The sequence below is a fragment of the Carassius gibelio genome, chromosome A12, assembly GCF_023724105.1.
Source record: "Carassius gibelio isolate Cgi1373 ecotype wild population from Czech Republic chromosome A12, carGib1.2-hapl.c, whole genome shotgun sequence".
Classification (NCBI taxonomy): Eukaryota; Metazoa; Chordata; class Actinopteri; order Cypriniformes; family Cyprinidae; genus Carassius; species Carassius gibelio.
Window position 1 is genome coordinate 20,310,732 of NC_068382.1, and position 26,923 is coordinate 20,337,654.

The window sequence follows — 26,923 nt, forward strand, 5'->3', positions numbered from 1 at the left end:
ATACGTTTAACTCCTACCTTTTCTAAATTGCCTTTTGCAAACATCTTGGCAAGGTTTTAAAGAAGCAGTAGCACATGTTGTCTCTTGTGAGGTATTGTCATCCTTGAGTGCTCTTATCTCGCTGAGAGGAAGATTGAATTATTTATTTTGCGCTGTTGTATTTTTTGCTCTCATACACCATCTCCATCATGTTGCTGTAAAAGTTGTAGAGAATAAAGACTGTGAGATGTCTCATGAGCGCAGACTCACACCGCCGCTGCAGTGATGATATGCATGACTTCAATTATTGCAGCATTAAAGATACTGAATGCAGTGTTTGTTGGTTATAGTTAGAACATGTTAGCGTTCAATCCGAATCTGTAGTAAGAAGCATTTTAACAGTCTGTGTGTACCTTTTTGTGTGATACTGTACTCAGTGCTTCACAGGGCCTCTTGGATTCCCACTGAAACTAAGCAGGGTTGAAGCTGGTCAGCACCTAGATGGGAGACCACCTGGGACATTTAAGATTAAGGCTGCTGTTGAAGAAGTGTTAGTGAGGCCAGGTAGAGGCAGCTAGCCCTGAGCTCCCAGAACATTGATGGGGACAGTGTTCAGCAAAAAGGCACTGTTTTTCAGATAAGATGTTAAATTGAGGTCCTGACTATCTAGGGTCCCAGTGGCGTTTCTTGAAAAAAGAGCATGGATGTAATACTGGAATCCTGGCCATCAGCCTTTTTCCATCATGGCCTCCTAAAATACAACCCCATAAACTATCTTTTTGACTGATTGATTGATTGATTGATTGATTGATTGATTGAGGGAAGCTGAATAATAATAATAATAAAAGATAATCCAATTTTCTTCTTCAAAATCAATTCAAGATTTTGATTGCCATTAAATACTATAGGCCCAAACAAATAATTTTAGTACTTTAGATTATTCTATTAATTTATATATGTACTGTATTATTACAAAATGAGCAGAAATAAAGTAAAAACATTAACAAATAATTTTCATTTTCATATATACAGCAGTTGTAACAAATGACATTTAATATTCGAATGTATTTAAAATCTAATTGAAGTAATTATGAAAACATCAAAGTGAGATTTAAATTGTCAACATCAAACTGAAATTTAATATAAAATTACGAAAATAAAAAACACGTTACAATTAGGTTCCCTTTGTTAACATTAGTTAGCTACATACTGTAAGTTAACATGAACACTCCTAAAGCATTTTAACATTTACTAATACATTGACTGGAGCTAACATGAACTAACAATGAACAGTTGTATTTCTTAACATAAATACAGCTGTTGAAATTCACTTCACTTGACAAAATAAATAATTAAACTCATTAAATTGGACTCAATCAATATAAATCCTGGAATCTCATTTCATTTTAGTTAAACCTGCACAGTGATGCACAGTTACTGGTGGGCAAGTTTCCCTTTCCATGTGAATTATCAATGTTCCCTTATTCTCTATTCACTATTCCCTTCGAACAGAACATGTTTGCTCTCTTTGGATTTGAGTCTTTCTAAAGATGACAAAAGTCCTTTTATGGCACTTTGATCAAAGAACTTCTTTGACCATATATATATATGTATCTTTGTGTGTGTCTAGGGGGATCCCTAAAGCCTGGTCATGGGCTCATTTCGGGCAGGGCAGTGGGCCAATCCAATTGGATGCAGTACAGTGCACAGGCAATGAGCTCTCTCTGGACGAGTGCCGTCACAGTGGATGGGAACAACACAACTGTGACCATATGGAAGACGCTGGGGTGTCATGCAATCCCTATACAGGTCTTATCCTACACATAGACACACACATACAAACACTTACAGCCTTGGCTCTCTGGAATATCTGATTCTGATTGGTCATTCACAATCCTGTGCAGTTATCCTAATTATCAGGTTAAAATAAACTAGTTAAAATGACATAAGACTTAGTTTCAGTTGAGTGTCCATTGGCAATAAAGAAACTGTCCAGAGAGGCAATGTGTGTATATAGTATGTGTTTGCATATTCATTCAGATGGCGTAGTGAGACTGGTAGACGGTGATAACCCATGGGAAGGTCGTCTGGAAGTATATCACTCTGGGGACTGGGGCACGGTGTGTGATGACAGCTGGACGGAGCAGCATGCACAGGTGGTCTGCAGACAGCTGGGATTCAGGTGCTATTCTTTAATTCTGCCACTAGCTGTGTGTATACAGTAGCTGTATTACTTAAAACTGAGGAATGATGTACTGTCAGAATAATTCAAACAGTTGGGCCTTGATTAATTTAGATTTTATATAAAAGACATTTGGTAATTTTTTTTTTTTATCTACACTAATGTTAAAATATTTGGGTAATTTAATTTTTTTGGGTGTTTTTGAAAGAAGTCTCTGTTGCATTTATTTGATCAAAAATACAGTAAAAACCACACTATTGTGAAATATTATTAGAATTTTAAATAAATTAAGAATAATTGTAATATTTTAAAATCTAATTTATTATTTTGATTGCATAGCAGGATTTTCAGCAGCCATTACTCCAGTCTTCAGTTCCACATGACCCTTCAGAAATACAAATTTTTAACACTTTTGATCAATTGAATGCATCCTTACTGGATAAAAGTTAGTCAAAAAAAAAAACCAAAAAAAAATCTTACTGACCCCAAATTTTTGAATGGTAATTTTGAATAAAACAATTGCCAAAAGCTCACAAAAAATAATTTCATATCATAACATTAATTTAAATATATAGGTATAGAGAAATATATAAAAAATTATATTGTAGATCAACTCATCAACATTTTCCAGTAAATCTTCAGTCAGTTCGTGCCCAGTATCAAATGCCTTAAGTTGGGAATATTATCCCTAAGGGTTTGTTTTGCAACTGGCTGCAGGGATTTAGTGATTAAATCCACTTAGAAGTGTCCTACACAATAGTAGTAAGTGCCCAATGTGGGTGTATGGATGTCTCTACAGGATCTATAAGTATAAATGAAGTATTTTGGGTGGAGAATTTAAAGTGGCTTTATGTTATTGGGAATTTATCATGAGTGTGTGTGTCCATGTAGGGGTGGTGCAGAGGTGGCTCCTGCTGGCGCTTTCGGAGAAGGAGCAGGGTTGATTCTGCTTGACGATGTGGAGTGTGAGGGCAGTGAGAGCTCTTTGCTGGAGTGTAAACATAGTGTGTGGGGTCGACACGATTGCTCTCATAGCGAAGATGTTGGAATACGCTGCCACAGGCTAGAAAACAACGAGGTACCACTGGCTCCAGAAAGTACCGGTAAGTTATCTTGAACACACACCAACATAAGCTTCAGTGTGTGAGTAAGGCTTTGTGTGAGGTGCAGATACATTTTGCTGATAGACTTCTCTGTATGTGCACCGCTTTGACCCTTTCTGAAATTCAGAGGGGATCTAAATGTCACTTGTTGACAGAGGCCAGGAATAAACACAGCCATTCTAGTTTCCCAAGTGCTTGCTTTTATTGATAAAAAAACTTCCATTTGAATTTCAATAAAGTATTGTGTAGCCCTTGGCATCCACAATGCTACCTTTGACATTTGACAGTGTAACATTAGAGAAACATGATTTATTTTCCCCAAACAAACAAAATTTCAATCTATACTCTATTATCATATAACACCAATAGTCTTTCTGCTCCCAGTCAGTGACATTTTGAGTAGGTTTGAATAGGTATGTTTGAAATCTTAGGTTTGAACGGCAAGATTCATCAAAATATTGTGGCTGTGTGTTGCTTATAATGTTCTGCTAGCATTGTTATTTAAGAGATTCATGATTTTATTGATCTAAAAAAGTTAGCCCTTTTTAAATGTTTCTTTGTATGGTAAAGAACATTAGAGCATTTGATGTAGCATTGGATTTTGCACGCTCAGTACGAATCAAAGTTTCCATGTTACAAGAAAAAAATTAAAAGAAAAAAAGAAAATAATTGTCACTTTATTCTAATTGACTTTATGTATCACAATTATGAGTATAATTGCAACTTTTTACACTAGTATAATTACTGTCAAATGAAACATACACTTTTATTCAACACTGATAAAAATAAGAAATATTTCTTCAGCATCGAATCAGCATATTAGAATGATTTCTGAGGATCATGTGACACAATGCCTGCTTAATAATTACCTTTTTTATCACAGGAATAAATGAAAATATTGTAAAAGATTTATATATATATATATAAAAATATATATATATATGATTATATATCTCACAGTAATCACCTGTATAAGTCTCACAACAAACAAAAAACTGTGAAAATTACTATTATAAAAGCAGATTGTGTATCCTTATATCTTTTCCTTTCTACCTTCTTTTTTCTTTTTACAGATAGAAATTAAATGTAAAGAAAACTCAATACATAGTAGACATTATATTTCATTTTGTGCAATATTTAATCAAAATTTAAGAAATGATAACTGAAAACAGAAGTAAAGCTGCTGTTGTTTAGGAACCAACACTAGGGGGAGCAAACACTTCTGTTCAGTAGCCAGATGCTGTTAAATGTCTCATACACTGGTATTAGTCACTAGCTGTGAACTACAACCATTGCATCTTCTTAAACCAGCTACTAATGATTTAAGCGCTGCACGTAGTTCACGACAGCGCAGGGTGTATAGCAATGGATTGATGCCTGAGTTCAGCAGGCATAGTGTACTGCAGAAGGCAAATGCCTTTTGTTGTGCTCTTGAAAGACCTTTCGTAACTACATCTGTCATCATGAAGAAAAGGACCGGCAGCCAACACACTAACAGAATTAGCAGAACACAGCTAAAAGTCTTTGCCAAATGGATGTCCACACGCATGCGTGCTAGTTCTGGATGTTCAGCGGACAGATTGGCTTCATGTTTGTGGGCCATCCACACTATCAGAGCATAGGCCACCAGTATGAGGACGATCACCACCAACACGAGACTGGCAAAGAATGCCAGGTAGTTATGATTCACATATGGAAAGAGATCGGAGCATGACTGACAAGTTGGACAATTCCAGCCCATCAGAGGAAGGAAGGAAATGAGAGCAGCCGTAACCCATAAAGTCACAATAGCCATCAAGGCTCTTTTACGTGTCACCAGCACCTTGTAGGTTGAAACCTTGTAGATGGCATGATAGCGGTCAGCTGCCATCACAAGCAGACTTCCAACTGATCCTGTAAACGCCATGGTCACGGCACCTAGCTTCAGCAGATACTGTGTTTTCTCAAACGAGTTGCCCGGTTTAGAAAGGTGGAATTCCAGGAAGTTGATGGTGAAACAGCTGCATGCAATAGTGTCTGCCAATGCCAAGTTGCCCATAAACAGGTATGACGGATGCTTTCGTAGGTTCCTAGAGCAGCCTATGACAGCCAGAATGAACACATTGACCAGGAGGCTGAGAAGTGCGATCAACACACAGATGGTGCCAATGGCCACCTTCTCTGTGCTGTTTAGCACTGCGTAGACATTTTTGCAGGAACTATTCGTCATTTTAGTAATGGAAGTCTGTGAAAATACAGTATGTTGTATCATTTTAGATTTCCACAATTTGCTGTTTTAGTCATTTTGTAGTGTTTTACTCACCTGTACGGATCGGTTATGAATTGTGCTTCTTCCTTGTTGTGTTGTGTGGTTTGTTGTCGCGTCTAACCCAGTAACACCATGTTAAACAGAAAGAAGAAACGTTTAAAACGATATACATACCTAATATAGACACATACATACACTTAACAATAATAAATATAATGTTTAAATGAATAATAATGATGAATTCATTGCCTTTCTTAGGAGAGCAGAAGTTTTACAGAGCCATCTGTCACAAAAGCGGTATTTTGAACAAGTGGTCAATCTCTGGTTAGTGTGGTTGTCAGCATGAAGGCTTACACAACTACAATATGTTATTTATACGGCAGTTCTGCCTGTTGAATGATGTATTTTGTTCATTTGACTTTCAGCATCTTTTCATGAAAAGGCATGCACAACCCAATATACTCTGAGTGAATATAGGATATTTAATGAGAATAATGCAGCGCAGGACCTTTATCCATTAGGAGCTGATTGAATTGTGAAAGTTGGGATGTTACATATTAGAGAATGAAGGGATGGAGGGGTTGAAAAATAACAGATATTTAAGACTGAAATAGAACGTTTTTTTTTCTGTAACTTGCACTTGTGAATTGCATACAAAAAGATCCTGAATGAGAATTAAGGAGATCATAAATAGAAGGAAAGTTGCATTCAGAGATAAAGACTTTAAAGAACTGAAATTGACATAAACAGAATTAAAAGGTAAAATTAGGTAAGCTCAAGAATTTTATAGACAGCGAAGCATGATGAAGAAGAAGCCTTTATGACTAAAGACTACAAGAAAGCCTAGGATACTATGAAAAAAAAGGCAGGTTTATCATCATCTAATAAAGCTATTGTCACAGATAATAAAGTTGACTTTGCCAATGAACTAAACACCTGTTTAACTAGATTTAAATCCACAAGCAATAATGAACTAGTCAATATAGTACCATCTTCTTCTCAAAAGATAGTTATTTACGTTGAAGATTTTAAGAGAGCATTTCAGTCTACTAATATCAGAAAAGCTGCAGGTCCTGATATTATAAGCTGTGCTCCAGAACTTCGCTTATGAACCAACTCCAGTGTGGCAACCAAGCTTTCAGGTTACTATTGATTCATATATTGTCGCTGTAATATGGTTAAAAGGTTAAAATACTCCCGCTGAACAAGTTACACAAAATTAAATCTGTACTGAAGCTTTGAAAGTGTATGTATATGTATCTTCCTTTTCACTGAGGGTTAAATTGATGTGATACGTGTCATGTTGTGGTTTGGGCTACGCTTTCAGTTACAGAGCCTCTGTTTCACTTACCCTGCCTGTTTCAGACATACTCTGTCAGCAGTGCGTTTGAGGTGCAAAAGAAGCAAAGACTCATTGTGCTTACACACAGGATGCGTTTGCAGTCCGATCCATGGCTGTATACCACAAACACAACATTTATCCATTGTTTTGATTTTAAATCCAAACGTTGTTACTGAAAAGGCTTTTTTTAAGCATCATGGTCTTCTTTTATCACAGTGCATTAACAATTTTATATTATTTTAAACTCAATAAATGTAAACTAGGGTGACCCTATTTTAGTTTTCCAAAAAGAGGACAGTGAGGGGCAGGGTGTGGGCAGAAGGCAGGGTTTCACCTAACATAGCATACATAACGTGTACCTAGCAAGGTTTTTTTTTTTTTTGCTTGTTTTGTTTTTAGAATGAATCAAATGAAAACATGTGGATAGAAAAGAATAGGGAATGTTAGTGTTAGAGGCTCATTTTTAAATAAAAATAAAACAAGTAAATAGAAAAGAAAAAGAATAGATAATGCTTGTGTTAAAAGGTCATTACTTATAATAAATACAAAGAAAATAAGTAGATAGAATAGAGAATATCAGTGTTTAAGGCTCTTTTCTTTTTAAATAAATAATCAGTTAGAATAGAAATAGAATAGAGAGTGCTAGAGTTAGAGGGTCAAATGAAGATGAAAGAGCTGTATTTTCAGGTGTTTCTTGAAAATGATTAAGGACTCAGCTACTTGGATTGAGGTCATTCCATCAGGAGGGAACAGTTAATGAAAAGTCCATTAAAGTTTTATAGGTTGAATGCAAAAATTTTCAGTAAAAGCATTTCAGTCAAATGTAATTTATGGAAAATTGCAAACCTTTAACCCACTTGGGAATATCAACCCTGGCAACAGTTTAAAAGTAGCCCAATTGTGAAAAAAAAACAAAGAATTCCCGAGATGCAAGATGTGCTTCCTTTACACAAAGAGCTTGTGTTCATGAAATCTAAAGTGAGAGTGTACAGCGCGAACGCTCAAGAGCGGCTTCCTGATGTGCCAAAATTATTCACAATATTTGAATGTTTCAAAGAGGGACACAAAAATTGCGGGAGCGAAACACATGGAAGCAATAGTAAGAAATTTTGCGGGATTAAGAAAACAGCTGAATCTCTTTTCATTTTTAGGTCCAAAAATAGGACTTGTAAGGGGAAAAGGGGAGGTATTGTTACCATATAAACATTGTATTATTGATGCATTTGACTTCTAGGTTTGTATATTAAGTTGCTCCAGCAAGTGGAAACACATTTAAACTTTTCTTACGTTACAAGTAGGCTATCACAAACATTTTAAATTAAAACTCACCATTGACAGAAACAGTCGACTTTAGTGCCTTTTCTTTTGCATTTAAATCTTTATTGCTAGCAGTCCTTTGGGTCTTAAAGAACTTTGTTTTTCTACCACCTCAAGTGCATCTATTATGTTGCATTGTTTATCTAAAAGTGCGCTTTTCCTGGAACATACTGCGTGCAGAACGCTTTAATCCATCAACATGAGTGTGTAAAAAAAAAAACACAACGCATACACACTGCAGACAGAGTGTGCGTGTGAAACAGACGTAATACATTACACAAGACTGAGGTGGATGTGCTTCTTCTTTTTTTTTTTTTGAAACAAAATAATGTCTTTCGGTTCATTCCGTGTAACTGCCTGTATTATAATAAGCTTTAACGGAAAACTACTACTGAAAAACTACTTTCTGAATATGCACAGTACTCTAAAGTGACAATATCTAAGCTCTGTTCTCTATTTTGCTTGCTTTTGTATGGTTTCAGGACCTCTGGTACGATTGGCAGGTGGCGACGAGAGAAAAGAGGGAAGAGTGGAGGTGTTTCTTAATGGGGAGTGGGGCAGCGTCTGTGATCATGGCTGGAATGATGTCAATGCTGCCATCGTCTGCAGACAGCTCGGATACACGTACAGATACATTTGCATCATTTGCACACAAAATAGCTCAAAAGCATCTCATAATCAGTAAAATGGAATATGATTTATTATTTCTCAGGGACAATGAATGCAGAGATAGCTGAGTAGAAGTAAAGTCTTGTAATGTTTTTTTGTTTTTTTTTGCTCTCTATGGCAGTGGGGTGTCAAAAGCACGACCGATGGGTTATTTCGGAGCAGGGAAGGGGACTATGCATCTGACCAACGTGAGGTGCACTGGGAAGGAGTCGCTACTTGGAGAGTGCCCTTCCAAAGGACAAGACAGCCACGCTTGTAAGCATGGACAGGATGCAGGTGTGGTGTGTGATTATTTGCCTGAGCCGGAGGCTGACATAGCAGTGGTGGGCACACACACCTGCGGTTTGAGGGCCGGTGCTGAGAGACGCAGCAAGAGGATTGCTGGAGGATATAAATCTCTCAAGTAAGCAGTCATCTAAATTTTACTGCTGTTGAATCAGTTCTAGAACACATGTTGTGGACATTTGTTCAGATTGGATTGGACCTTTTACTACATATAAAGATCATGCTTAATTGAAGATGTATACTATTGTCAGAAAATGAATGCATTAAAATGTTTGAAATTATAACTAAAATAGTTTCTAACAACTTTCCAGATACTCCCACACTTGTCAAAAAGTACTTTTTTCACACAGAAATTGCTAGTAAATTTCACAAATAATTACAATGAAACAGAAAGTAACACAACTTTGTGAAGTAGAAAAACTCAAATAGTATTCTCTTGTTAAACATGCTCCAGTAATCTTTAAAAAAACGTAAAAAAAAAATGCTAAATAAAATTAAAAATAAATAAATAAAAAGTGTGTGTGTGTATATATATATATATATATATATATATATATATATATATATATATATATATATACTGCAGTGCATATGCAATTAAACAGATTTTACCTCAAAGTCATGCTATTGCAGTCTTGTTATTGTTAACCAAATCTAAAACTATTAAAAATTGTTTTTGGTAATTGTAGTAAAGTTTAAATAAAATGAAATATAAATATTAAAAGAAAAATCTGAGGTCAAATCAAATTAAAAAGAAAATCAAAATAATCTGTAATCAAAATAAAACTAAATAGAAATATACATATACATATATAAAAACTAAATATATAAATAAATATATATAAACAATATATAATTAATTTTAAAAGCTAAAAATGTATGTGCTTTAAACATGAATTGTGTTTAGAAGTGCTTTGATTGTTAAAATTCAGTGCTGACACTTTTTGTGTCTGTATGTGTTTGTTTGTTTGTGTGGGTGTTTGTGCACATATGTATACCCCACAGGGGTGACTGGCCCTGGCAGGCGTCCCTGTGGCTCAGATCCCAATCTAAAGGGAATCGGCCTCTGTGCGGAGCCACTCTCATCAACTCCTGCTGGCTGCTCACTGCAGCTCACTGCTTCACACGGTAAGAGAGACACCTGCTGGACATCAGTGCTATTAGCTGCTATGCCTAGGCTCATTGCTATGCCAATTCCATAATCATTTTAACTGATTTTGATTGAAATGAAATCACTGAGAGCACAACAATAAGTGGCCAGTTTAGAAGCATTGTGAACTGTGAACATATCTTCCAGATGTCATGGGTTAACATATTAAGCAGCACAATTGGTTTCAGCATTAATAATAATAAATGTTTGTTGGGCACCAAATTAGAATATTAGAGCATATTAGAGTGATTTATGAAAAATCAAGTGACACGGAAGACTGGAGTAATAAATGACTGGAGAAAATGCAGCTTTGCCATCATAAGGAAACATTATAAAAATCTTATCATTGAACATTAATGCACATATTAATGTGTACAAATCATTGTTCTGTAATGAAGCAGAAGTCGGGCTTGGTTTCAGAATGATAAACATAAGACAGCTCCTGTAAATCAGCACTAAAGTAACACTGAATTAAAATGAGATTAGCAGTGGAATCATTGAAATGGTAGTTTATCATCTGTAATATGAATGAATGTCTTGATTCTACAGGTTTGGAAGTGATGCTTCACGGTACATGGTGAAGCTCGGGGATTATAACACACAGGAGCAGGATGATTTTGAACGTGTCCTCTCTCCAGAGCGCATAGAAGTGCACAAGAAGTACCGAACAGAGAGCTGGGAGCATGACATGGCTTTGATCCGGCTGAAGGGCGCTGAGGGGAAGTGCGTGTCCTTTAACCCTCATACTAACGCCGCCTGCCTGCCTGCACCTGGCAGCATGTGGGGCAAGAGACCTGCAACATGTGTCATCACTGGCTGGGGAATGACAGGTAATATTTGGCTTTTCTTTTCTTACAAGGACACAATATGAAATGTGTGTGTGTGTGTGTGTGTGTGTATGTATATACAGTCTTAAGTCACTGGAGTATATTTCTAGCAATAGCCAAAAAAAAAAAAAAAAAACATTGCACAGGTCAAAATTATAGATTTTTCTTTTAAGCCAAAAACCATTAGGATATTAAGTAAAGATCATGTTCCATGAAGATATTTTGTAAATTTCCTACTGTAAATATATCAAGACTTAATTGTTGAATAGTAATATGCATTGCTAAGAATTCTTTAGGACAACTTCAAAGGCATTTTCTCAGTATTTAGATATTTTTGGACACTCAGATTCCAGATTTTCAAATATTTGTATCTCGGCCAAATATCGTCTGAACCTAATAAACCATACATCAATGGAAAGCTTATTTATTCAGTTTTCAGATGTATATAAATATAGGTATAGGTATAATATAGATTTCGAAAAATTGACACTTAAGACTGGTTCTGTGGTACAGGGTCACACACATATATGTATTATTTTATATAAAAAATCCGTAGAAAGATTTGGAATCTTTAAGATTTTTTTTTTCTACGGTTTTTGAAAGAAACTTGCATGCTCACCAAGGCTGTATTTTATTTGATGGAGTTAAAAATACTATAAAAACAGCAATATTTTCTATTTAAATATATTTTTTAATGTAATATTTTTGTTCCTGTGATGCAAAGCTGAATTTTCAGCAGCCATTACTTCATTCTTCAGTGTCACATGATCCTTCAGAAATCATTCTAATATACTGATTTGGATCTCAAGAAACATTTCTTATTATTGTACATTTTTAAAACAGTTGATGCTGCATTATATTTTTGTAGAAACTGTGCTAAAGTACTGTTTGAAGGTTAATGCTAAGTAAGTAAGTATATATAATAACATTTTGAATTTGGTAATCTTTATCTTTATTGACAACTTGAAAAAAATGGTAAATAAAATTACAAATAATATAATATTTGTAATAGTATTTCATGATATAACAGTTTTTACTGGATTTATGAGTTTTTAATCTTTTATCAGTTTTTACGTTAAAGAGATAGTTCTTCCAAAAAATGAAAATTAACTTTCACCGTATGGACAAAAACATTTTTTCTAAATATGTACATATGTGTTCAACAAAATAAAGTCATATTGCTTTCAAAAAATATTGGGACATAAAGCCATTTTTGAGCAGCTGTCTCTTTAAATGGATTGCAACCTTATGTTTTCCCCTTATTTTTCAGACACTGAGCATCCCAGCACTCTTCTTCAGACCTGGGTACCTCTTCTGCCCTCGTGGCAATGTAAAAAGCATTACGGCGAGCGTTTCACTAGCCACGACATGCTGTGTGCTGGCAGTATGACGTCTGACCTCAAAAAGCACGCTGACAGCTGCCAGGGCGACAGCGGGGGTCCGTTAGTGTGTCAGGGAGAGGCAGGGCGCTGGGTACTGACAGGGGTCATTTCCTGGGGTCACGGCTGTGGTGACCCCTCGTACCCAGGTGTTTATTCACGGGTCAGCCGTTATCTGCCCTGGATCGAACAGGTGACGCACAGCACCGCCCCTCTCCAGCACTGAAGCACAACTCTTTCCGAAAACCACCGGCCCGTCACACTTCAGAGAACCAGGACTCTGTGAAAGGAAAAACAAGATCCTGAGAGTGTTTGACACCTGCTATAAGCTTTGAACACCCTGGATCTTAATTTCTCTGTATTCTGTACAGTTCAGTTTTATGTCTTTAGCATTTAGAGATTAGGATCTTTCCTTACTCGCAGAGTCTGTGAAGGTTGACACTGTAGAATGCCCAGTGTGATGGTAAATGGACAGTTTACCTCAAAATTAAAGTTCTGTCATCATTTACCCACACACTAGTTCCAAACCCATATAAACGATGACAGAATTGACATTTTTGGGTGAACTGGCCCTTTAAAGAGCGTGATTCTACCGTGCATTTCAAATGTTTGTAGTGCCGTCCAGAGGCTGCAGTGCATGTCAATGTATGTATTGTATTTAAAAGCCATTCGATGCAGCTACCCAGGCCTTCTCCATGGTAGAGAATGATAGCATAAACTCTGCAAAAGCAGGTTTATTTCTCCTTCTGCAGGTTGGAAGAAAACTGAATGGATTCCTCTACTGTCCTTGTTTAACAGAAGGCTTGAACTGCTCCTCTAATCTTCAAGGAAACATTTTCAGTGTTGTGGATTAGACAAGTAAAATGAATCACGTAGGCTTGTTTTAGATAGCGGCAGTCGAAGTGATCTTTAAAGCCATGTGTCTTCTAGATGTATCATACATCTAATGCAGCTAGACGTTTTGATTTTAATCATGTACAGTAAATCATGGTATTTAACACATTGATTTACCAAGTATGCTCTGAATCACTTTTGATGCATTAACATACAGCTCTTAAAGATAAATGACTCAGTATGTTTTGTTTTGTCTCAGTCATAGTAGACGTTTTATTACATAAATGGCATTTAAAATTCATAATTGTGAAACACCTAATGTGACTTTTCTCTTATTTGTCATGGTGATTTAGAATACAATGTGTGTTATTCTGTAAATGCAGTATGGCAATTGATAATGGATTTTATCCGTGCAACTACATTTGACTACATCACTTCTGATGTAGTGAAAGAACACGTTTGGAAGTGTGAGAATATTTTGGTTAACAGTCAGTTTGGTTAACACTTTTCCTATTTGTTCTATGAACTTTATGTTTTCATCCAGCCAGTGGGTGGCGATACAGTGCCATCTAATTTTCATATGTTAAACCCCTTTTGACTGTTTCTTCATTGCAGAACAGAATTTCAGTGATATTCATAAAAAAAGTTAGATTTTTGTATAAGAAAGAAAAACTTTAAAAATCAAGGGCTCTTTTAAATTGGTAATTAAAAAAGGCAATAGGCATCTAAGATGATAATGCATGGCTGATAATGTAAGAGCCAAAAGTATCAAATACACTTAAATTTGTAAGGCCAATTTTATTGATTGCACATTTGAACTTGAACGAATTGTGTAAAATATAAATGGCTGGGGTGAAAGTAATATGCCATTTTAAAAGTCTAAATGCTTATCTTGTCAGTTATATCTCATTAGCTGATATTTTCGTATGGGCATGGATGTCCATTTTTATGGGTGCAACAAATACGGATCACTCCCTAAAAACTGACTCCATTTGCTTGTAAGATCTGAAATGAAAGCTAGTTCTTAACATTAGAAAGTTACTTTATATTCAGCCTGCTTTACAATCAGTGCATATTGTCTTACCTATTACTCTAATAATCTGGTATTGCCTGTTTAATTAGTTAACAGGCATATATTATTAATGTATTCTTCATGTAAATGTAGCTATACCTTCCGATGGGCCTTCATATTTCTACAGCATTATATTGCTATTAAAACCATTAGGCCTACACATTCATCATGGATTTGCAAAAGAAAAGAAAAAAAGAGCAGTTTGGTTTGGATCTCAATTCACAATTTATTTGTTTATTCATTTATTTTACTTGTAGGTTTATTTTGGAGATGCATTAAATGCAAACTGGACTGAACTGAATGCTCCCCCTCTCTAAAGACTAATGTCTTTCTGTGTATTGAATGGTGCCTGCTTAGATCTTCAAAAGCCATTCTAAAAGTAAACTACACAGAAGACTGTTTAAAGCGGCCAATCACTGCATCAGAGCTTTGGGACTCTTCATCAAGGGCCGTGATAAAGAGCTCATCTCCCCCCGACACACTGGAGAGGGCTGATGTCTGTTGCATGTCATGCAAGCATCTGTTTGTATGTTGATGTTCTCAGTCATTACCAAGTCTTTGATTTTCTGTAAAAAAAAATCTGCTTTGAATATTTCAATGTGTGACAAGTGCCAAAATAAAGTGACCTCTTCTTGTGGCATTCACATGGTTTTATTATTTATATTTATTAGAAATCCTTTTTGAAAATTATTTGATAGCCTAAATTTGAAATGGATTATAGTTAGAATTTAATTATAATAAGATATTCAACCACTGAACTGTTCTGTAAAGCAAAAAAAAAAAAAAAAAGAAGAAATTTGTTGTTAAAATAAATGATGTAATAATCTTAAATCGATATGAGTTTTAACTTTTGCTAGGTTTCTACAGTAGAAAATTTCACCAAAATTTAAATGACTGCAAATAGTTAGGCAGAAAACTACCATTGTAAGGGTTATATAGCCCTAATTTTTACTCTCTTTTTTGTTTGTTTGTTTGTTTGTTACACATAAAAAACTTTGGTGTATATATTTATTAATAATATGTGTTATTTATAAACTGTACCTATGTCTTTCGTAAAAACAATTACTTAAAATGGCGTCAACAATGAATAGCTGATGCCAGATTAATATGGTTATTTTTCTATAAATTTTAAGAAAAGAAAAAAACCTACTTTTTAACATGTATTTATTTTGCACATTTTGATTTAGTTATCACAACTATGAACCATGATTTTGTACTCTGGTGGTATTGCTCATTGTCAGCATCTGATTCAACATATATATTTTTTATTAAGAGTGCATAATTTATTGACTAAATATTTATATAATATAATATATATATATAATATATTTAAAAAAATCACCTTATCAGTCTTCAAAAACAAAGGGAAGGTAGCAGACCACGACAGGGTTGTAGTGCATGGATGCAGGAGCTCAGAACTTCGGGCTGTTGGTTAAGATCCCTCCCCGGCCGCGCCGCGCGCCCGTCAGCTGCTCTCGCTCATTCGATCTCGCGCGCTGAAGATGGCGGAGCAGCGCGAGCGGCGGAGGATGCGCTCACAAAACATCAAAGTTCTTTCTGTGGCGTTCAGCTGATTCGGATTTTCGCGACCGCTCTGAAAGTGGACATGTCAAACGGTAAGGGCATGCATGTATGCGTGATGAGTGCTGTGTTACATGCGCGGAGTGTTTGCCTTCTCTGGAAACATTCGAGCGCACTGGTTTGACGTTGACTTCAGTTGCAATGTGGCAGTCCGACAAATGCAGGAACATCTCGCCTTCAGCCTTAAGCAAGGCAATGTAATGCATGAGGACTGGGGTGCTGCGTGACATGTTTGAAGAACTAGGTATGTACTAGGAGATTGCTTTTAGATTGAAGACAAATCAGTGCTATTGTTTGCAAAGTTGTAATGTTTACAGTTTCCTTGAGAACATCAAATTCTCTACAGTCAGCTCAGTACAATACAATAGCAGGGTAGAGACCTGTCGAAATGTTTAAAGGCTTCTTAATTTTCTTTATTCTTGATGAATAACGATTTTTTTGTTATTATTTTTTTTGTTCGGGTTTTATAACTCAAGGGACTGTTGCACATTTTTGTGGTGGAATTGGATTATTTATTTATTCGTAGCAGGGACTGACAGATGTTGCTTTTATTTGACAGATAATTTTTTTATATTTAAGTGTTAGATTAATTTTATATATAACAGATTTTTAATAAAAACAAAACATGGATATATTTATTATGAATGTTTGATAAATAATAATACCCTAATAATTATTATAGTTTTGTGATCTAATCTCCAAATGTTCACTAAAATTGATTATTGTTTGTACTAATTTTGCTACTTAATAAGCTACAAATTACATGAGAATGAATGTCTGTTAAAATTGCTTAATTTTTCCCACAATAATATAGGCTACATTACGTTATGTTTTTTTACCTGCAAATGCCATTTTCTGTGCTGTTTTTTAGATATTGACCAAATAGTGCCATTTATCAGTAGCCCAACGTAAAGAACCGATAACCAATTAAGTTTGTAAATGTGAATATTGGGTACAAAATGTAATTTAAACCAATTATCGATCTGTCTATTACAAAGGACATTTTGTCGCAGTTATTTAATTCAAATGTCAAATAAACCTGTTGATGTATCTTTTTGATAAAACATGACTTACAGCCTATATGTGTTTTGCTATGGGTATTTGTGGTATTGTCAGCATGCATTCTGTGATATTCTCCCTAGGTGTGTGTGGGAAGCTTTCTCTTGATGTGTTTATTTTGATTGTGTCATGCTCATCAAAAATGTTTTAGAGAGAAAAGCCAAGATGAAAGCGTGCAATTGAAGTTGATATCATTTGCTGTCATTCTGACATAAGCATGTCAGTTAAGTGAGTGACATATTTCAAAGCACAAGGGCCTGTTTGCTTTTAAGATGCTTGTTAAAGTTCTATGTTTTCAGGGAATTGCTGGACTATAAGATTAGGAAAGCATCTGTTTTCTTCCCTGTGAAGCATCACCGCAAGATCGTTTCATTGGCTCTGCATCCAAGCACATCAGTTTCTGTTTCTGTTCAGTTTACACTATGAATTATAAGTCAAATAAAAATGAAGTCTCATTTAATGTGCTGTTGATAAGATGTTTGTGGTTCTGTATAAAATTAGACATGGGTGAACTTTGAGTGGAGAGACACAGAAGGCTGTATTGAAGATTTGAAAGCAATGACCACTGTTGCTGGTGGAGTGATGGCACATTTGAAATGAAATTATGGAAGTCGTTTTTTTATCTTCAACTCAAAAGTAATTACATTTGGAAACTACTGAAGTAGGAGAAAAGTATAATAAAAATGCTTCCGCCTCCTTTGAAATGAACCTATTAATGCCTCTCATTCGACCGAGGAACCCGATGAGTGCTGGTCAGAGAGCTGAAGATGAATACTAGTCATTGAGTGCCTCATTGATGTCCTTGATGAGTCAGATATAATTAAACATTGTTGCTCGAAGGCTTCATTCTCTAGGCTGTAATTTGCTTCATGAAGAGCTTAATCAGCACTCGATAAAAGTGGAGCCAAACCTGTTTACGTGCTTACTGTGTAAATAGACCTACCTTATCTTCTCACTACAACCACCTCCTTTAATCTGTCATATACCCTGGATGCACATTAAACACAGTCTCACATGCACATACACTCTTATAAATTAGAATTAATTAGGCTACCTTATTTTTAAAGCACTTTCATGCACCTATATAATACTGAGTGCTGGTCATCAGCTTACTTGTGTCCAGTTGACATCAAGTGAGTTCTTGTTTGATTAATTCATATTCAGTAGTGTAAATCCTACAGGTCACCCATTGTCTGCTAATAATTTTAGTATTAGCTATTGTCATTGACATTTGGCTCTTCCATAGTTTAGACTTTATGTAATGCTTTTTCATTATTGCTCCAGAGTTTGTTTTATAAGGGGGCTTGCGTGGTGATGTTTGTGGTGTTTTAATGCCTGGTTGCAGTCTTAACCAATATCTATAAAACATTCCTTCTTCAGTTCCCAAACACTGAGTTGCTCTGAGTCACTGAATTCTCAGAGTACTGATTTCATTTTGAATGTATTAACTATAAGATGTTATGTTGGATTCTGTCTCTCTGTTCTTAAAGGCCTAAAAAGCAGTTGAATTCACTAAATTAGCATCATATGCACATATAAGGCTATCCCACTATGCACATGCTCAGCATACAAATCAGTGATTGCAGACAAAGCAAGACAAATGTTTATCATAAGTATAGTTGTATATGTAATTTTTGATACAAAAGTTAGCAAAATACAAGTCTGTAGTGAATGGTGTAAGTTAATTATGCAGCTTTCACAGTTTGCTTTATGTAACGCATTTAGTTTTGATACAGTGACATTAGGGCTGTCGCGATATACCGGTATTGACGATAACCGTGATATTCAAATACACAATTATCGATATCGTGTTAATTTAGTGTATGATGACACCACATTTAAATACTTGGTAACAGTACCTGGTTGAGTGCCCAGGGGGCAGTATCGTGCCTTAACTCTGACACCTGTCACACAAGAAGAAGATGTAGCACTCGCAGCTACTCTGAAGAGAGCTGTGTTCATCAGAGTAAGTTGTTATTATTTTACTAGTCATAGACTGGGAAATATTATATAACCTATTAAAGCTGCGGTAGGGAACTTTTGACGCTCTAGCAGTTAATAAACAGAACTGCTTGTGTCTTGCGGAAGAACATCGTAGCCGGAACTACTTCTCTCTGTTTATGTCTATGAAGAATCACAAAAGTACTGGGTTACTCTGCCGCGGTATCCCCGAAGCAATCTAAAATAGTCCGAATATAAACACTTATTATAGGTGCACCCTAGTGATTCAGGACAAGCCAAAAACACGGTTTGGAAAATGGATTCATGGTGTACTCGCTTATTATATACATTTTTCTACATTTTGAACACAAACAAAGTTACGGACCGCAGCTCTGATTGGTTATTTTTTACCGGGAGCGATGGAGTTTCTGCAAATGGCAATAGGACCACTGGGAGGAGCCAGAGGAGCTTGATTTTTTTTCACAGATTATCTGTCTCATATTCTACTGTCAGGACATAATGACAGGTTTAATAAATATGTAAAAAATATTTTTTTTTACAAAAGTTCCCTACAGCACCTTTAACAGCGGTTTTCTGTGTTCATATACTTAAGTAAAGGTTGATTATTTTAATAAGTACCGCGTTTTCTTTACTCGTCTTATTTTTGTATTTGCAATCAATACGGCCTGTGCATAGTAACACTTTATTTCTTTCTTTGTTCAAATCTATGAACAGTTACACGATTAAAACGGATCTTGAAAAACTGAGCGACCACATTGCTACATTAAATTCTGTAAAATGTTGGTCACAGTGCCATGCACTTAATGCCTCATCTGTGGTCATTCTTCAATAAGGTTCATTAGTTAACATTAGTTAATTACATTAGTTAACATATATAAATAACATAAATAATAATGAACAATATTTCCACAGCATTTATTAATCTTAGTTCATGTTAATTTCAGCATTTACTAATGCATTGTTAAAATCACAAGTTGTGTTTGTAAACATTAATGTACTATGAACATTGAATAACTCAATTTTTATTAACATTAACAAAGATTAATAAATTGTGTAATAAATATATTGTTTATTCATGTTCGTTAATACATTAATGTTAATAAATGAAATGGCATCTTATTGTAAAGTGTTACCATTAATATTTTTTCATCATACTGATGAACTTGACAGTATTTTGTCTCTTGTTATTTCATAAGAGCATCAAAGAAGACGGAGAAAGCCAGAGTCTTGTGCCCTGCGTTTATCAGTATCAATATTATGCTCGTTGGGTGAAAAAGAAAAACTCAATAAACAAAGTAAAAAATAATTTGACTGATATCTTCCCCACCCCAAGGTTTCTATAGATATCACGATATATCGACATCGTGAATTCTTATGGCCACAATAACCGAGATATGAAAAATCAAATATCGTGACAGTCCTAAGTGACATAAGTGAAATTGAATTCAGAATTCTCATTTTGAATTCAGATGTCTTTTTCTGTTCAAAATATAATTTAGTTTAAACTATTTATGTTATAGTTATGTTTTTAACTCTTAGTAACGAATTTGCGACTTAGAGGAACATGCTTCCCACATGAGTTTGAAGGCAGCATCTGATTTAAGTTAGATAATATTATTTAATATATAGACGTTATATATACATTTATTTTTTTTATTTATTTATTTTTGAATCCAATTCAGTTTTATTTGTATAGCGCTTTTTACGATACAAATCATTGCAAAGCAACTTTACAGACAATTGTTTCTATAATATTCAGTAGTAGCTTATCAGTGGTGACTCAGTTTATGTATGGCAGAAATGTATGGAAAAATCTATTTTTAAAAATAAAAAAAAGCCAAATTCAAAAAAGCTCTTCCTCCTTTAGTGGACTTTGCTATCCTAGGAACTACCAAAAGTCCAGAGTTTCGTGACCTTAGGGAGCATGATGGATTGTAGAAGGCCTTCTAGGTAAGTAATAATATTTTGTAACTGATACGGAATTTAATAGGTAGCCAGTGCAGAGACTGTGAAATTGGAGTAATTTTCTTGACCTGGTAAGAACCCTAGCTGCTGTGTTTTGGACTACCTGTAGCTTGTTTATTGAAGATGCAGGACAACCACCTAGAAGTGCATTACAATAGTCCAGTCTAGAGGTCATGAATGCATGAACTATTTTTTTTTGCATCAGAAACAGGTAACGTTTCGTAGCTTGGCAATGTTTAGAAGATGGAAAAATGCTGTTTTTGTAACATAAGAAACATGATTTTCAAAAGAAAAGTTGCTTTTTAATATAAGATTTTTGACTGAGGAAGTAACAGTACATCCGTCTAGTTGCAAATTGTAATCCACAAGATTCTGTGTACAGTTTTTTGGACCAATGAGTAATTTCTCTGTCTTATCTGAATTTAATAGGAGAACACTCTTTTTAACACTCTGTTAGCTTCGATAATTTAGACGTTTCATCTGGTCTTGTAGAGATATATAGTTGAGTATCATCAGTGGAATACAGTGGAAACTAATCCTGTATTTTCTAATAATATTACTAAGGGGCAACATGTATATTGAAATTAGCAGAGGGCCAAGGACAGATCCTTGTGGCACTCTATATTTTACTGGTGATAACTGATGCCCTAGGAGGCAGTAGACAGCAAGGCAGCTCATTAACTGGGGAAAAAGCCTCTGTCTATATCTTAGGGCTATAAGCCTCTAAAATATGAATAAACACCCTGATATTTTGTGTTTCAGCATGATGTGTTTAGTAAAATGACAATGGGGAAATCACCCAGAAGGTCTAATCTGTATTTTAGTTTTGTATTTTTTAACTGTGGAGGATTTAAATTAAAGTTGGATCTCTTGGTTATGTGCAAAGTGAAATTTTTTTGTAAATGGCTGAGGGTACTTCAGGTTGTAAAAAATCCTTTTGTTTTCTTATCAGAGCTTCAAAACCACTCATGGTGGAGTCATCATGATCATCTATGTGGGAACATTCACATTTAAACCAAAAGGTGAAGATGTCTGCTCAGTTAAAACTAGTATCAATTTGCTAACAATAGAATGCATGAAGAATGCATGAAGAAAGGCAAAGGTAGTGTCGTGTCTTCAATTCTCCTAAACTAGTGCGTCCTGTCCCCAGGAAGTAGTCTCCAAGTCTCGCAAGCCGAGAGTTGCCGCTCTCTCTCTCTCTGAGAAAGAAGTTCGGAATGGATGCAATGTTGAAAAACCTGGTGGGGGGGATGGTGACGGGCTGCTCAACGGGGGAGCCAAGAGCTGTCTGGTCAGGGATCAAATTCTCGCACTGTTGGCTTGCTTGCATCCATAATTTATGTGTTTTTTTTTTTTACTTACAGAGGAAAATGGAAAATGTGCTGTGCTTTTTCTTCCAACTCTCTCCTGCTCTCTTTTGCTCTTGTATTTGCCTTTGTCCTTTCATTTCATCATCCCGTAACAACTATTCTCTCTGACATGAAAGAGTCCACTTGAAAGCAGGCATTATTTGCTGGGAAAACTGTAGATTTTTGGGGATTTTCATTTTTCTACCTGTACTCATTCCTGTGGCTCTTAGACTTATTTTTCTCCACAATACTTCATATAGGTTAGGGATGTGAAAGCGGTGTATGTTCAAAATAGATTAGCCTGTGGGTTGCATGAATGACTAGTTGAATAGTCACCTGACCTTGATTGCATGTGTTTCTTCAAGTATAAATTTTTATCAAAAGCACCTGGAAGTTTAGCTGTGTTCACTTCACGTTATGTAGGAATGACTTTTTGTAAACTTTTTAATTAAAATTAAAAAGAGGGCAGTCCTTTGGTAACCCAAATGTCATGGGTTCAAGTCTTGGTACCGGCAGGGATTGTAGGTGGGGGAGTAAATGACTAGTGCTCTCTTCCACCTGAAAGGCAAATAAATAATTTAGTAAGCATATTAATAAGGCATTTGCAAAATGAGATATTTATCTACCTTATGATTTTGTATATTGATTACTCAGATTACATATCTATTTTGAAGTTACTGTTGCCATAGAAATCCATTATTCCAAGGACATAAATAGCTCTGAATAGAATACCTTGGTTGTCATTTAGTCATTTGTTAATGCAGCATTTGACATTTGAGAATGCTGCTAAGCTAACAATGTGATACTCTGAGCATTAAAACACACACACACACACACACACACACACACACACACACACACACACACACACACACACACACACACACACACACACACACACACACAATGGCTAAAATAGTCAGTTTTTATTTTTATTAGATGAAACCATTTCACATTTATTTTCTATCAAGACACAATTGTCGTGTTAGAGCAAGAAAATAAATCTAGATAAACTATTCAACCATTGTGACCCTTATTCAGAGGGTCAGATAAAAGCCATGGCCTTTTTTTTGCTTCACTTTTATAAAATAAATATTTTTATTTTCCCACAAAATGAGATATTTTGGGTCCTAGAAACCTCCACCTTGTCAGATACAAGCTGCACCGAGCACAGCAGGGAATGCATTTTTCGCCCCAAAATCTGTTAACTCAGATAAATCATTTTCGTTCAGTTCAATGATAATGTGTTGGGTAAGAAATTGGTCTATCCTGCTTTTTATCCTATCGATCACACTTTATGGCTTGTTTGACCCGCTGCAAAGGCTTACATTGTTGTAATAATTGCAGCTCCCAGAATGTTAGACCACCTCTCACTAGCAGGTAAACCCCAGCAGCTCCTCATACTCAGATATCAGACTGTGTTGTGATTGATAATGGGGATCATATGTTTTTTACTCAAAATGTTTTTCTCATAGACTCATAATTTAAAAGGGTGGGGGGGGGGGTACAATGGTGTTTCGTGTATTCAGAGTTGTTCACAGTGTTAAAGAGATGGATTCTTATGCTAAACATGACCAAAGTTTAAAAATATTTTTTTAGAAAATTGACAGAGAATTTCTGTGCCAAAAATCTTACTTGCGGGTTGGTCCAAGTTTCGGCTGTTTTTTTTCGATCGTGGAGCTAATGACGTAAACGAGAACGGAAGTCCTTATATGAGCATTTCTCCCAGAAGAGCACGCCCGTGCACACACATGGATCAGAGGAGAGTGAGACCGCGCACATCAATGCGCTTCAAAATCATCAGCAGAGCTGCATAGGATTTATTCGAGAATGCCTCCAAATAAGTGCATTTTTGGATGTGAGGGAATGTTTACCGTGTTCAGCTTCCCCAAGAACCCAGCGTTACATGAACAGTAGATGCAGATTGTTTTTCCGGAGCAGCAACGGAGTGTATCAAGTGCATTTGTGTGTTCTGCTCATTTTAGTGACGAATGTTTTATAAACAAGGCCCAAGTCGACGCTGGATTTGCACATCGTTTGCTATTAAAACATGGAGCCGTCCCTGTGATAAAAGACCCCATTCATGTAAGTACAATTGCATCATATTTCTGTATTTTGTTGGAAATCAGCACATAAGTGAATATATGTTAATGTAAACAACACGAAACATCAGTATAGCTCCGCTCACAGCTCGCCTCCAGGAGCTCGGCTTTTTCCGGAAGGAATCGGAAAGCTGTATTTTTAATTTATAAATATGATAAAACTAAAGACTTTTTGGATAAATGAAGGATGCAGTACTACTCTATAGGTACTCAAGATTTAACATGAGATTAGGTGAAACTGTGTATGTTATGTACCCTTTAATGAAATCAGAGTGATCTCCTTATTGACCCATGTGAAATAAACAGTGAATAGAGCTACTGTAGAACAGAATTCACTTTACCTCTAAGTGGAATGATCTGTCACCGCACCCTTCGGCTTCCAATGCTCCCAGAGCACAAGGTTACAGTTACAGCTTGTACACACTTAGACAATCAATTTAACTGTTGGTGAAAGTGATTTGAAACAAACTGCAAGCTTCTCATGATTTAAAACCACACAGTCCGCTATGCTGGTAAAACTTTATTTTAAGGACCAATTCTTACTATTAACTACGGTTACTTATTAGCTTGCGTATTACTAGCATATTGACTGTTTATTAGTTCTTATATCCCGTGGTAACTAGGATTTACACAAGCTCCAGTCTGCATCCAGAACACCTGAGAAGAGATGATGCTGACCCTCAGAGGACCTCAGATGATGCTAACCCTGAATCAACAAACAGAACTAACAATTATTGCTAAATGTGTGACTGAATCATATAATAACTTAATTAATAATATTGATAGTTCATCGTCTAGCTGACTACGTCTTGTATTATTATTATTATTTTTATTTTTTCTAAAATCCTGTCAAATGTGCACAAACCACTAGCTACTACTAAATATTGTAGAAACATAATTTTCTGTAAAGTTGCTTTGTAACGATTTGTTTTGTAAAAAGCGCTATACAAATAAACTTGAATTGAATTGAATTCTTATAAAGCACATACTAACCCCTTAGTCTGCATGACCATATTTTAAATCCCTTAATTCTATCTATAAAAGCCCAATATCCCGTGCAAATCAGTAAAGTCATGTTACGTGACATTTGCATAATGGGACATGCTTCACTTATAAAAGTATATTTATTCATTTGAAAGAGTACTTTCACTGCTCCTCAGGAAGAGACGGAACAGAACACAGATATGTAAAGTCATCATTTAGCTCAAGGTACGCACCTAAATGCTCAAATACATGCAAAAATGTGTCAAAATGTTGTGCTTAGTGATTATTCATGTATACCTTTGTCGGTCATGTAATAAATGAACGTAAAGCATTAAGAATGAAAATACGTGTGTTACGGTAATTTGGATCCGTGCGGCTCTTAAAGTAACAGCAGGCTATTTTCCTTCTGTGACTGTGTGTTTATTAATCAAACAACAAAAGACAAATCTATAATCACACACTGCTCTTTGATTGAAGAACTTTTGTAGCTTTAAGAAACCAAAAAATGTTTAATTCTTTATTATTTATTTTTTATTGTTTTGTTTTATTTTACATTTGATTATTAATTTTTGTAGTAGGCTGTAAACTGCTTGAGACTTGCATACAATAAACATTAAAGCACTGTTTGATTTGTATCTTTTTATTGTATTGTATGTTTCCTTTGCTTTTTATTACTGACAGTTTAATTATTTTCAATAATTTTCAATAATTTTTGTTTGTTTGTTTTAAATCCCGCTGCTCTCTACAATGTAGATGTCATAGCTACCTTATTATCAAAATGTTTTGGCTTCACTTTTTTGTATGACTTTTGTATGACACACAAGTAATGTTTTTATTTATTTATTATTATTTATTTATAGTTCATAATTGAATAGTCGTGAATCAGAATTTTGCACTCCCATTGGTAGTCACCGCACCACGTTAATACTCATTTGCATGCATATGAATACTGCTATATAATTTATTTATGACTTGTGGTCCACCCACCAACTGAATTGAAGTGAATTTCTTCAATTGCTTTGTGGGTGCAGTCACTGTCAGTGTGAACACCATCAACACAGACTTATTCACATGCTCTCTATATTTTTTATTTCATTAAGAATGGGTGTGTCATCCTTTTTTTTTCAGTGCTTATTAGGATGAGCCATTAAGATCTGCCTTTCATTAACCACAGAGCCTTTCTGCATTCATCTCTTTGCGAAACTCCACCATCTACAAAACCATTAGTGTATTTGTTTGGTGAGTCCGTATGTATCTTCATTCCATTGAAATGACTGGAGGTTTTCTTCATGCTGGATTGCTTTGTCTTGCATCATTTTCTTATGTGCTTTGGACTGAAGGCACTTCAAAGACTGTCATCTTCATGCCATAAATGGAAATCCTTCATCATGGCCTTTCATTTTTCTTGGCCATCGTTTATCACACTCTGTTTTCCGTCAAAGAAATCTATATAAATCAAAACGTCAATGCAGTGTGTATGGCAAAGCATGTTGTTGAGTTCCATTTTTCCACAGTTAATCCAAATCACTTTTAT

The 26,923-nt window shown here is 35.5% G+C and overlaps 3 protein-coding genes across 4 annotated transcripts in view; 2 read left to right on the plus strand and 1 right to left on the minus strand.

Annotated features, from left to right (window-relative positions):
- The window catches only part of LOC128025443 (neurotrypsin-like), a 30,390-nt gene extending 15,363 nt beyond the window's left edge, over positions 1-15,027 (plus strand). The window contains exons 7-14 of the mRNA XM_052611819.1: positions 1,610-1,788; positions 2,020-2,161; positions 3,053-3,264; positions 8,654-8,795; positions 8,962-9,243; positions 10,131-10,253; positions 10,825-11,105; positions 12,373-15,027. Of these exons, the coding sequence (XP_052467779.1) occupies positions 1,610-1,788; positions 2,020-2,161; positions 3,053-3,264; positions 8,654-8,795; positions 8,962-9,243; positions 10,131-10,253; positions 10,825-11,105; positions 12,373-12,707 (1,696 nt within the window). The 3' untranslated portion in view covers positions 12,708-15,027. The remainder of the gene's footprint in view (positions 1-1,609; positions 1,789-2,019; positions 2,162-3,052; positions 3,265-8,653; positions 8,796-8,961; positions 9,244-10,130; positions 10,254-10,824; positions 11,106-12,372) is intronic.
- On the minus strand, positions 4,386-5,619 carry LOC128025444 (cannabinoid receptor 2-like). The gene is made up of 2 exons (XM_052611820.1): positions 5,567-5,619; positions 4,386-5,488 (listed from the first exon to the last, which is right to left on the minus strand). Exon 2 carries the CDS (start codon positions 5,471-5,473, stop codon positions 4,517-4,519), a length of 957 nt encoding a protein of 318 aa, XP_052467780.1. The 5' UTR covers positions 5,474-5,488; positions 5,567-5,619; the 3' UTR covers positions 4,386-4,516.
- A 774-nt stretch (positions 15,028-15,801) lies between the features above and the next one.
- The window catches only part of LOC128025446 (bifunctional heparan sulfate N-deacetylase/N-sulfotransferase 2), a 67,655-nt gene continuing 56,533 nt past the window's right edge, over positions 15,802-26,923 (plus strand). Inside the window, exon 1 of one of the 2 annotated variants that reach the window (XM_052611822.1) lies at positions 15,802-16,003. The gene's annotated coding sequence lies outside the window, so the exon portion shown is untranslated. Of the gene's footprint in view, positions 16,004-16,036; positions 16,213-26,923 lie in introns of those variants that run through there. The other variant, XM_052611821.1, reaches the window with a different exon arrangement.